General features: G+C 37.7%; 1 protein-coding gene across 11 annotated transcripts in view; it reads right to left on the bottom strand.

Annotated features, from left to right (window-relative positions):
• The window catches only part of znf536 (zinc finger protein 536), a 417,096-nt gene that overhangs the window by 47,789 nt on the left and 356,752 nt on the right, over nucleotides 1–12,555 (bottom strand). For 4 of the 11 annotated variants that reach the window (XM_085991555.1, XM_085991556.1, XM_085991552.1 and 1 more), the window contains 2 exons: nucleotides 9,397–9,501; nucleotides 499–2,828 (listed from right to left, as the gene is read on the bottom strand). The exons of 1 other annotated variant lie outside the window; for it this stretch is intronic. In XM_085991555.1, the coding sequence (XP_085847681.1) occupies nucleotides 2,701–2,828; nucleotides 9,397–9,501 (233 nt within the window). In that variant the 3' untranslated portion in view covers nucleotides 499–2,700. Of the gene's footprint in view, nucleotides 1–498; nucleotides 7,722–9,396; nucleotides 9,502–11,985; nucleotides 12,048–12,555 lie in introns of those variants that run through there. 6 more of the 11 variants (XM_085991558.1, XM_085991560.1, XM_085991557.1 and 3 more) reach the window with 6 other exon arrangements.

Genomic DNA, 12,555 nt, shown 5'->3' with positions numbered 1-12,555 from the left:
GCTGCTGTCTTTGTTCCTGATTACAGCTATTTATTAATAAACTTGAGCTTTTAAAAACAGCATTGTTCCCCAAGTATGTAAGTTGAAAGATGCGGAAATTTAACATTTGATATTTGAAATAAAGGCCCAACTCGACCAATGGATGCAAATATAGCATAATTGTGCTTCGTAGATGATCCGTTAAAACTAAATTGATTGTATTGCTGACACAGAGCTAACATGGGTTAAGTTTATATTTTCTATATCATCATTCAGTGGATATAAAGTACTGCTATGGTTTTAATAATTGCTTTTGTGCATAAACATGAATGGCCAGCCTGAGTTTCTGTAATGTGTTCTTTTTCATATTCATTTTGATCTTAAAGTAAGACAAGTGAAGCTCTCAGATGCTGGTCTAAGCTCATATGTATCGCTGTAGCTGTGAAAAGAGGTCAGTAAATATATCTGATAGGATGTGCAGTGTCAGGTTATTAGCACAAAACCACTAATTACCCATCGTTCATTGTCAAACATTTTTAATACATTATTCAGTTTTAACCTACATATCATACTAATTTTCAACAATTATATAAAAGAAACTTGTTTGGGTTTTATTACCCTATAAACACATGTAACACATATTGGGGGAGAAATTCAACTTACTTTCTCCTGTTTTTCGGGCATAAAATGGTGTCTGGGTCTGCACATTTTGGGTGGCAATGTCGCACACCTGATCAAGCGAGCTGGTTACGATATTGGAAGCGGGCGCCTTTTAAGTGTCAAAGGTGTCCATCTGAAACAGATGTTAGGTGCCTTGCATTTGCAAATTGGGGTCCTAACGCTGGTTGTAGGACCCCAATGCAAAATTCAAATACAAATAGGTAGAGCTTGCGCCGAGCAAGTTCTGCCTAGTGGCACCAGGTCTTGAGCGGTCTAAACAATGGGCCTTGAAGGGAGTGCTGGAGGCCGCTCAAGAAATGGGCACAAAAACCTTTCAAAAGTTACATTTCTGTGGAGCCAGGAGGAGCAGGAGCACTTGCAGGACCTTCCTACTAGCTGGCTCAGTGTGGAGCTGGCCGAAATTCGTCAGCCCCTGATCGGCAGGTGAGCTTGATCGGGACGTCCAATTGGCGCCCGCAGCTCGCTGTTTCATTTAAATGAGGCCCGATGCCGAATTTGCTTCAGGCTTTTCGCAGATCATTTTCGCACCGGAAACCGCGCAAGTTGAATTTCTCCCCCGTTGTTCTTTAAAGCCATATTCTCTCTGTAAATGAACACAGGGAAAAGAAACAGCTGCTAATACTTGTTATTCTGAACATATTAACAAATAGTCATTCTATTTTAAAATATTCCTTTACAAACTAAAAGTAATTAAAAGATTTAAAAAAAGTTACCAGGCAATGACTACAGCTTGCTAAAGATCTGGGCAAGATGCTTTCCAGTTTAATCAGCTATCCCAGACTGGTACTGGCCTGATATACACTCAGTCAAGGAATTGGGTGGTAGCATGTCTTAGATCCTTCCAAAGGGATTTACAGTCTGCTAATCACACAGTTTAACAAACATATAGTGTAGTGATAAAAACTGGGAATAAATTACAAAAATATACTGTACCAACAAATGGGAAGAATTTAACAGAAATCAGGAGAAAAATATGGCTTTAATTTCCATACACTTTATAGATTAGTTTTCTAATGTATGAAGCTCCGGTTTTATATTATGAAGGCTTTCCACTTACTAATTGCAGGTTATTGTGAATAGAAGTTAGCTTAATCAAACATATATACAGTAACTGGTTTCAAGATTTAAAATTCCAAGAAACAGATGCTGGTTTAGTTTTAATAGCAGTTACCAAAATTATTAATAATGAGAGGTGTCACTTGAACTGGCTATTCAATCAATGGGTCATACCATACACATCAGAGGAAAAGTCAGTATAGATGTCAGTGCTAAGTACAGGCACCTCCTCTATCAAATCACAACAGTAAGCAGGTGCTTAACTTGTGCAGCCACAGGCTGGAATATTCAACACCTCTGACGAGGGGTTCAGAGGCCCTGATCGTGTTTTTGAAGGGAATTATTTTTGCCCAATATTCTTGAACTTTAGCACGTGTATAGAGACTTAGCTAACGGGAAAAATCACAACTTCTCTGCTTTTTAGTGGCAGGTATTCTGCTATAATTATAAGGCATTACCAGCAACTGTGTTCTGTCCTTTTAAATTCACAAAAATGTTATGTCTATTCTCGTACATAAAGAGTTCACACCAGTGTTGCACCAGTTGTGCACCTGTTCATAGAGCACAGCCTGTATTCTAAGCACCATGTTACCATTGCATTCAATTAGAACATTGATGTATGTACTACACTATACACAGCAGTAGACAGCCTTTACTACCACAGGTCTGGATGTACAATGTGATGGATAAACTTATGATACTCCACATTTCCTCATTAATATGATTTATTCAGGTGCAGGGACAACCCCAGGTCTCTACAACTTATGCATTCACAGTATGATAACAAATATATTTTGTTAATTTATCATGGGGAAAGTTTAAGGTTCTAGCTTTGTGACTCACTGGACTGCAAGCATTACAAAAATATAAGTATAATTTAACATTATCATCTTACTGATAACAGACATGGTCCAAACTTCAGTTCTGTACTTGCCATTTAATTAAAAGATTGCAATGATGATATTTACTTTTATTACTCCATTTTCATCCTCCTACTGAGTCACAGAGCTCTTTGGAGTGATGGACTTGTCTGTAGTTTCTAAATTCAAAAACTGTCAGTGCAGGAGCATGAGTCCTGACCAGGGGCCCAGGAAATTGTTCAGCAGAGGGCCCTTTAACCTCAAACAAGCAGAAAATTTGCATTAGTTGAGAAGTCTACTAGTGTAGTGTTTTTCCAGTATCCCAGTGGAGCAGTACGTTCCTGTGATAGTGCAATTTTTAAATTGCCAGTCAAATATCTCAGGTCCGAGGTCAAAGTGTCCTCACATAAAGTAGAGGGGAGTGATAAAGCACCCGCAACACTTACAATCATATAATTGCAGTCTAAATTATAATTGAAACACCTACATTTACTACAAAATGACATTGTATCCCATACTTGTATAATTGCAATACTCACCATTTAGATATCAAATGTGGAATTCAAGCAGGCAGAAGTTTAGTTCCATGTTTGACACCTAAACAATAAACACATTCTGTCGCAATTGTGGCTGAAAACAAACTGACCATTGGTGAGAAGCTTCAAGTCACTTTCTGAGCTAGTCCAGTTGCAGCAAAATTCCAATGGATTTTGTCTGCATTTGAATCTAAGTAAATTCCTCAATAATCTAAAGAAACTCGCCAGCCGCTAACTGTGCTATCATCTTATGTTAAGACTTCATAATCAGGAACCTGCAAATTTCAGACGTTTTGAAGTCAAAGCCCAAATTAATCTGAATATTCAATATCTACTTGTAATACCCAGCACATGATCTGTATCCGTCAATACTTTGTTTCAATGAACCAGGCTACAAATGCCTGTTCGAGGCAACAGCTTCTTTAAGACAAAAATAACATTAAAAATACTGTTAAAACTGGTTCTAATTCTGTTTTTGAGGCCTTTTTTTAAAGCTCACAATGGCAAGTACAGATTAGGGAAGTCATACAGCTATCTTGTTCATTGAAACATATGGTTTCCCCATCACAGCATCCAATTCTCTCTTGAATAATTCCAGTGTTTTTGATTCCACTAGATTACTTGGAAGGTCAATCCTTTATTAATCACTTTGTGTGAAGATGGGCTTCCTGCCATCAATCCTAAACTAGCCTTTACTGGTTGATACTAATGTGTACTTCTAATCTTTGTCTTCCTATAGTATCACTCTCCTTTAATTGACACCGAACCCTTTACATCTGATTTAGGCATAACTTTCCTCGCCCACATTAGACTGATCTGAATCTGCACTTGGGTCTGTGAAGTTATGCAAATGAGCTCACATTAAGAATTGAGCGCTATTTGCATTTGACTTTTCAGGTGGGATTTGCACCAGAATTTAACCATTTAGAACTGACTTAAACCCGAAGAAGAAAATTGGCCCTGGTAAAAATTGAGACTACTTTCAGTCCCAGATCTCTTTCAGCTTCTGTCCTAGTTGGTTTTACAGCACAATGTCCCCATTTCCCACCCAAAGTGTAAAACCTGGCATTGTTCCATTGTTCTATCGACTTGAAATTTTGTCTAGTTCATTTGTTGCTTTGTCAGGCTTAGCTGTCCCCCCACCCCCTCTGCAAATTTGACTCACTTGCTTTGCCTTTCTGAATTTAGGTTATCTTTACAGATTCAACATTGGGGGCCCAACACTGACCTTGGGGTACTCCACTCAGTACATCTCCCAAGCACAAAACACTTTCCTAACTAGTGACTGCTGCTTCTTCTCTTTCAGCCAATTATTTATCCACCTCTAAATTTTAGCTTGAATATCCAGTTCTTAAACCTTTCATCCAGGACTTTATTGAAGGCTTTCTGGATGTTCCATTATAAGACATCCAACATTCACTTGTCATTTCCACAAAAAAGTTAAGGAACATCTCCCCATTCTGAAACTGCATTGACTACCATTTGCCTATAGGTAACCCTCAACTTTGTTCCTAAAGATTAAATCTATTACTTTGCCAGTTACTGATACAAAACTAATGGGTCTGTAGTTACTGGGCATAAAGAAAATCAACATTAAGGGTTTGTAAGCCGTTTCCCTGACATAAATGCTCTCAGAATGACAATGCATGTATAAGTTGTGCTACTGTGCTGACAAAATCTCTTTGCAGATGTCAGAGGAGAAAAATGTTCTTCAGAAAGTCTCCTGTGTTCTCTATAAATTATTGTGGGGTTCTGCCTTTAGATGTTATAATTTAGGATAACAGCACTATATCTATTGCTTTACTTAAATGCCATGGATAGATTGAATTATGTTTCCATGTACAATGCTATAATATTTACACTGTCGGTGTATTGCCCCACCACCCCATTATGTGCATCTCCAGGCCAGTATAGTCACAGTGAATTAGACAATTTCAAACTTGTGGATTCATAAATAGATCTGTACTGAACTTGGTTTATGAACCCAGTCTCAGTATAACTGAGATTACACATTAGTGTTTACTATGCCAAAAAAGATACGAGCTGTAAGTTGTCAGAGAGTCCAGGTAATATTCACAAACTTATCTAAATGCCTTGTTGGGTTACTGAACTGCGGCTTCCTATCAGCTCTAGTATCTACTATCCTGTTTACAACATACTATGATGCTAGTTGCTTTATACTCATCAGAATTATTCCTCTAGTATTTGGAGTGATTACACTTCACTACTAAATAGTAGCAAGCTTCTTTAGAATTTTATTAGTAACATAGTAACACCCACTCCAACTGCTAGATTGAACAATGCCATTCTAAAGTACTTTCTTTTAAATATTGCATCGTTGTGGCGGTACAATAAAACCTACTTTAGGTCTTCCTGTCAAAACATAATTTTAACCTAACCCGCCCAGCAGGAAACTGATGAGATTGGATCGCTTCCTTGTTTTACATCCCACCCGATTTTACTTCTAATTTAAGTCAATGGAAAGTAAAATCAGGCAGGGTGTAAAATGGACGGCTGATCTGATCCCATCAGTTTCCCGCCGGGTGGGTTAAGTTAATATCATCTCCATTGAGTATGTGTATGTGTGCTGAGTTGAGAGAGCTTTTGCTTTGCTTGGAATATGGGACAACCCACTTTGCTAAAACCAGATAGTCCTATCTTAGTCTAGTAGGCTTTTTGCTTGTTCACTAAAAAGCAGCAGAATCATTGGATGCTCTGGAGGAATCCATGGCTTATTTATGTTTGCTCTCCAAGCCAAACAATCAGATCTGATGGATCAACCTTGTTTTGGGGGAAAGGGAACTATAACAATAATTTCAAATACAGCTATGGTTTCAAATACGAAATGTTGTTTGTAATAATACGGGATGCCTTTATGTGAGAGAACCAAAATCATATTATATTAAGATTTGGGATATAAAATAATGAATTATGAAGTGAGAAGCTGACTGCTGTCTTACTGCATTTATTAATAGAAATGTAAGTTTAGTCATATGCTTATGTTTTATTATCCCATGTGTTTAGTTTTGCTGAACATCCCTTTGTTCAAAAAAACTGAGTCCTGTATTGTATTGTTTTGTTCAACAAAGTACCAGCACTCGAAATGTTAAATTTTGCTGAATGATTTACATCTAGATCTAGTTTTGAAATGAACTATTGACAACAATATGCTTTTGAATTTCAAAGTAAATTCAGACATCAATCCATATGGCATTGTCTGCCTGGCCAAATGCAGCACTGATGGCTTTATTACCAGCTTTGAGTCAGTAACAACATAAGAACATCCAGATTCTATCTGTATTAAATTTTAAAAAAAACTACAAATGCTCCAAATCTGAAATAAAAAAACAGAAACTGCCAGGTCTGTCAATGCAAGTTTTGAAGAAGGATCTACCCCCAAAATGTTAATCTGCCTTTTCTCTTTACAGATGCTGATGCACTTGCTGTGTTCATTTTTTGCACGTTTCTTGGTTAAGCACTTAAATCAAAAGAATTTTGATTACCATGGCTTTCTATTGAACCTACAGGTTATGTTGAAATTATGATAATATCTAATAGAGGTGCACCAGTCAGGAAGATGCATTTGTTCTTATTATTGGAACTTGGTTAATTTTTAGTGAGCTAACTTGTGGCCCGGTTGATGAAGAACACTTCAGACAGAAGCATAATGCTACCACATTCTACCTGCTTACTCATGTAGAGACATTATATGGCATTTTAGCTAGCAATAAATGGATATAGATCTAAAATATATCTCACAGTAATAACTGGGCCAGTTTTATAGTTATAAAAGAAAAATGTTCTTTATGTTGACTACAAAAGTGAATATGTTGCAATATTGTGTGCATCATGCTTATTTTGGTAGTTACAAATAAATCTTGGTTGCTGGTGATGATAAACCACAACAAATTGCTTGTGTCTCTCTTTCGGTCCTTTAAACCATTGAGCTGAAATTTCATTACACCAAAGTTACAGAGCTTGTATATCTGTGGCTTCTCACTGACTAATGCAGACACCATGTGCTTTAAATTACACTAATTGCCTTAAAGAACCTGTTAAACAATGAATCTGAATGTTCTATTTATTACTAGGAGGAAGGAGGTTTGTTTTACTGTTGCATCCTTACCAATACACGCTATATCCTCACAATCTCAATGAAAATTCAGGGTGTTTGAGCACTTTGAGAGATTTCAATGTAAAACATTTGATCGTAAAAGGGGCAGCACCATCTAAATGACTTGCTCAACTACAAAAAACAATGACAAAAGTGATTCAGCAAGTGATAATTGATACAGAAATGATTTGAAACCATTTGAATAATAGTAAGGATTGCAGTGATGCAGCACAAATTAGGTTAACGAAGAAGGGTCTTTAATTCAAGACCATCTAGTCGATTGTCTACTTGTTCAGTGCTGCATTTCACTGAACTGGATCACTGTGTATCCTTAAAGCAAGTTATGGTTTACTCAATAACCAACACACAGCTCTATGATTATCCAGGGCTTTCCTCAGTAAATTAGACCCAGTTGCCTTCCAGGCATTCTCCATTCTTGAGAGAGTGTTCCACACTTTCCAGGGTGTCTGTACCTTTATTTTTCTATTCAGTTTTCTGTGTGCACGTAAATGGAACAGATGTAAACCACTGAAAGCCCAGCCTTTGTCATTTTGTAAGGAGATGCAAGTTATTTCCATTTAAAATCCTTGCAAGAAAAACACTCAAATATTCACAGTATTCCTTAATTCTTGGACATTCTGTTGCCAGTGGTTGTCATTGGGTTCTCAAAACTTAACTTCTAAAACTCTATCATAATATTACAATGCATTTTTAATCCATATTTAGAAAATAAAATTTAGGTTGTGATTTTAAGGAGATCATATTCACATCCACTGGACTTCCTGAACTATGCTATCATCATGGAATCTCCAAGCTGAGGTCCTTGCATGCTTTTTAATCAGCACAGAGAAATTTTAAAGTACCGGTTTCCCTTCAGCATAAGAACCATTCCACATACTGGTGTTGCAACTTAAAATAAATTTGTTCAAAAGTTTGCATGAATTAGATCCTAAATCTGCTTTTTCTGACAAGGCAGGATGTTTGTAAAGACATTGTACTGTAACAATTACCCAGCACCAATACCAACTATCAACCTCACACTGTTTGATCACAAGTGCTATCACTAAATTAGAACACACTGACACAAATGTGCATAGAGTGGGGAGTTAACAAAGTGGTCTACGGCCCAAATCAAACACTAATCAAGATATCGATGGTTATAGTATTGCTGCCATTTTTACTGCTTTGTCCCAACAGAAGCATAGCTCCACACTCCAGATAGGATTGACCCAACTCTGAAGCCCTGGACTGAACCTGTACTATCATACACAAATATATTTTCTGACAACCTACTTCCCTAAGCAACCGTCACTAGTGGCAGAAGCCTAGTTAAATCATCTAATATAAAAAGAGAATGAATAACAGCAAAAGCTACATTACAGAAAGATATTCAAAGACACTGTGACCAATACAGAAAACAAGGGACTCAAACAAACTAAGGCAAGCTGCAGCGGCCATGTTTTTAAACATTGGGGCAATTAAAACAGGTAAGTTAATAGAGTGTTTGCCATTTAAATCTTAATTAAATATATTCAGTTGAGCATTTTATATAAACCTAGATTTTTTTGAAAGTATGCAATGCAGGCATTTGATGACAAAACACCTAATTTCATTTTATATATGTCATTTTATGATATGCTGTGCTTGCATATATTAAATACATTTTATTCTAAATATGTATTTTGTGATGTCTGAATTGGATCTTGGGCAAAGCATATTGCAATCATTAAGTTTGGTGCTCAGTTCTTGATAAGGTCAATTCTCACTTAAAATCTAGACAAGATTAAAGTGATCAAATCAGGATTAATTTAATTGATCACATCAGGATTAATTAGGTGATTAAATATTAGAACTGCCTTTTTTGCAGAGGAAAAAATATATAAATAGCAATTTCATAAATCAACATGATAAGTATTTCTTCCATAACATTAACAAAATAATTTCAAGGTTTAATGATTTGTACAAACATTTTCACAAAGATGAAATGAGCTGTTTAGAAACTGTAATGTTTAGAAGTAGATCTCAAATAAATGTTAATAGAAAGGAAATTCAAGTTAGGGAGAGTTTAAGGGGCGCCATATTCTGAAACGTGCACCGTGGTTTCTGGGCAGTCGGTGCGCCCTATTGTCTTATCATTTTTGGTAAATGATTTTAATGCTGCAGCTCTTACCTGTATGTGACCTCATATGGGTCCTAAGGTGGCTGGGCTGGTTAAAGACTTTACCACATTCCTTGCATGGAAACTCAGTGTGTTTGCCTTGTGTCTTCCCCAAACCTAGGCATGCATATATTGTGAAAAAATTTACAGTTAGCAGCCATCGCAGAAGAAAGAGTCATCAGTGAAAGTAAACAAGACCAGGCAGAAAACCCAGCACATTTACTGGTGTTTACATTCTCAACATCAAAGCCTCAAACTGTTACTTAATTTATGAAGCAGCTTGTTTGGCCCTTGAGCATCAGAGGTACATTCCAGCACACTACTGCTATGTCAGTCAGTTTTCCAGTGCAACACCCAGATATTATATTTTAGTCTCCACGACACAACTGGAATTGACTTCAAGCAATGTTTTCTCTGAATTTTAAACACTACATCATCGTCAGCAGCAAATATATAAGAAATAAAAAAACATGATCCATAGATTTGTGTCTCTACTCCTGTTCTTTGGGTCTGCACACATTTTGGCCTATTACACCAATAGCCTTGCACTTCAGTCCCACGCTCCTATCTTTGGTCACCCGGTGCGGAGGGGAGCGGGCAGATCGGAGGACCTCCTCGTAGGACTGTGCCTGGGCCTGGCCAAAAAGGCCATTAACTGGTCCAGGCAGCGGGCGGTCAAGGGGGTCGTTCGGCCCAATTGCCCGCCTCTCTTCCGCGGCCATGTTCGCGCCCGGGTGGCCCTGGAGATGGAGCACGCAGTGTCCGCCGGCACGCTTGAGGCCTTCCGCGACCAGTGGGCGCCGCGGGGACTGGAGTGCATCGTCACCCCGGCCAACACAATTTTAATTTAATTTGTTAAGTTTTATTTAAAGTTTTATTAAGTTACAGTCCATTTGTTTAAACACCCAACACAAAAAGAGTACACCAATAGCCTCTGCAACAAAACCACTGTAGTTAAGGAGCACCTGAATCAAGTAACACTTGATTCTATTAATGAATGACATAGACAAGGCCCTTTATATCATCACTTAGCCTATCAATCAAGCAATAATGGATTTAGGTGCTACAGGCACAATCCATAATAAAATAATTTATTGAGAGCCAAAAGCAGAAATGGAGACTTGCCCACTGGATTCCTTCAGCCCCATTACAGGACATTAGAATTAAAGATCTAAATGTGACTTATCTACAATTACCTTCACAATAACAGAATTGATACAATTAAAGTACGGACTGTAGGTGTAATGTAAATTCTGATTTTGAAGGATTAATATTAAATGGAAAGAGTAAGGATTGTGTTACACTACCTGTAACCTCTCTATTCAAAAGGTCAAAACATACACACATTTTTTAATTAAAAAATTACTATCAAAGAAGAATATTGCATGTTCTAAACATTTATTGTTATTATAACGTCTAATCAAAATAGACTAGCGATTTGTGTTAGTGATATTAAAGGTTAGCTGTCAACGTGAGTTCACTGTCACTTTTCACTTGCAATTCATAGATGTATCTTAAATAAAAAGCAAACTATATTTAATTCATTTAGTATACTCTGACACAGTGAAAAAGGTTACAATTACTGCATCACTATCTCAGCATTCATGCTTTTCCTGTTAAATTTAACACATGGGCTGCTGTTATATTCTAGACACAAGTCTAGTATTAGAATGGTATCAGACTGGCAACTGTATAGTGTGATGTACAGACAACAGACCCAACTTACAATGACAGTTGCAATTCAAACTCCCTGTGAGTTGTAATAAGATCAGCAATGAAGGTCTACTGCACATCCATGCTTGGATTCATGCAAGGAGCTTCACTCCCCTAGTGCCTAACTGTTAGTGTTATGAGCACTGGTAGGAGCAATGCTTCCCTCAAAACATTAAAAAGAGTCAAAAATAAGTTTGTAAGTGCCCCAGAACATCCAGTCTACTTCCTGCAGGTATTTAAAATGTGGCTTTCCATCAGCCTGGAGCTCTGCAATCTGATGTGAATGCTTGCTGTGTGAGACTTATCTTATTGGTGCAACTACTGAGGAGGGGAAGGGGGAGAAAGATGTGACGCTCCTTTTTTTTCTGGCATGGGTCATGTTTCCCTCTCTCCTCACTCTAAATCCCAGAATTGCCTCTGATGTTCTCCCCCTCCCATTCTTTAAATGCACTTGCACTTCTAGGAACAGCCGCAGGGTCTGTAGGCCAACATAGGAAAGTAGGAACACTGGAACAGGAGTAGGCCATTCCACCCCTCAAGCCTGTTGTGCCATTCAATTGGATCATGGCTGATCTGTACCTCAACTCCATTTACCTGCCTTTGTTCCATATCCCTTGATAACCTTACCTAACACAAATCTATCTGGATTACCAGCAGAGGTGGTCTCCCAACTCTTGCTTGGAAGTCCAATTGCAGGCCAGGTTATACTCTCAATTTTTGTCTATATGTACATGAAACTACTTTATATTGATGCTAATATAACAGCATCCTAAATTATTGAAGATGTCTGGAAAATTTGGGACTTTCAACTACAGCACGTTTTCCTAACTGGCATATTTGACCGCACTAATTGAATTACTTTAGTACAAGGACCAAAAACAAACTCACTTTTTATTACCGTACACTCTGGCTATAATTAGTTCTTTGGAAACCATGTAAAGTATATGTTACTGTAAGATAAGCAATAGATTATGAAGAGGTTTACTTACGTTAGTGAAGGAGTCATAAGGAAGGTGCACAATATGAGAAACTGAGGTACAACAGAGTGAATACATAAAAGATTGAATGTAAAATGCAGGTTATAGGGTAAATTTTTAAAGACTCTGCTTCCAGTGTGGAATCTCGCTTGGTGGGAGCACAGGTCAGCGAGTCGGGTGCAGGGGTGAGTGCCTCCAACTCTATTGTTCTCAATTTTCTTGTCATTAAAATGAATGACCAGAAAATTGAGAGCCCTGCAAATCAGGCACACTGACTTGTACCAGATCCTGTACTCTGCTTCCGTTGCAGAGTCGAGAGCACAGAGTCTATGAAAATTTACCCCAATTTCATCAAAAATATTAGATTTTTTAGAATAAGAAAGCAACGTTGGTTCAAGAAGTCTGTTTCTTTTTGATTGATCTCAGCCGGCCTTATCACTATATTCCTCAATTTCTTCTCTCTCCAGAAACATATTTAGTT

The sequence above is a fragment of the Somniosus microcephalus genome, chromosome 6, assembly GCF_052327205.1.
Source record: "Somniosus microcephalus isolate GS21.2 chromosome 6, FLI_Smic_1.0, whole genome shotgun sequence".
NCBI classification, from domain to species: Eukaryota; Metazoa; Chordata; class Chondrichthyes; order Squaliformes; family Somniosidae; genus Somniosus; species Somniosus microcephalus.
Note: the sequence above shows the minus strand (reverse complement) of the source record. Positions and strands in the feature narration are given on the sequence as shown.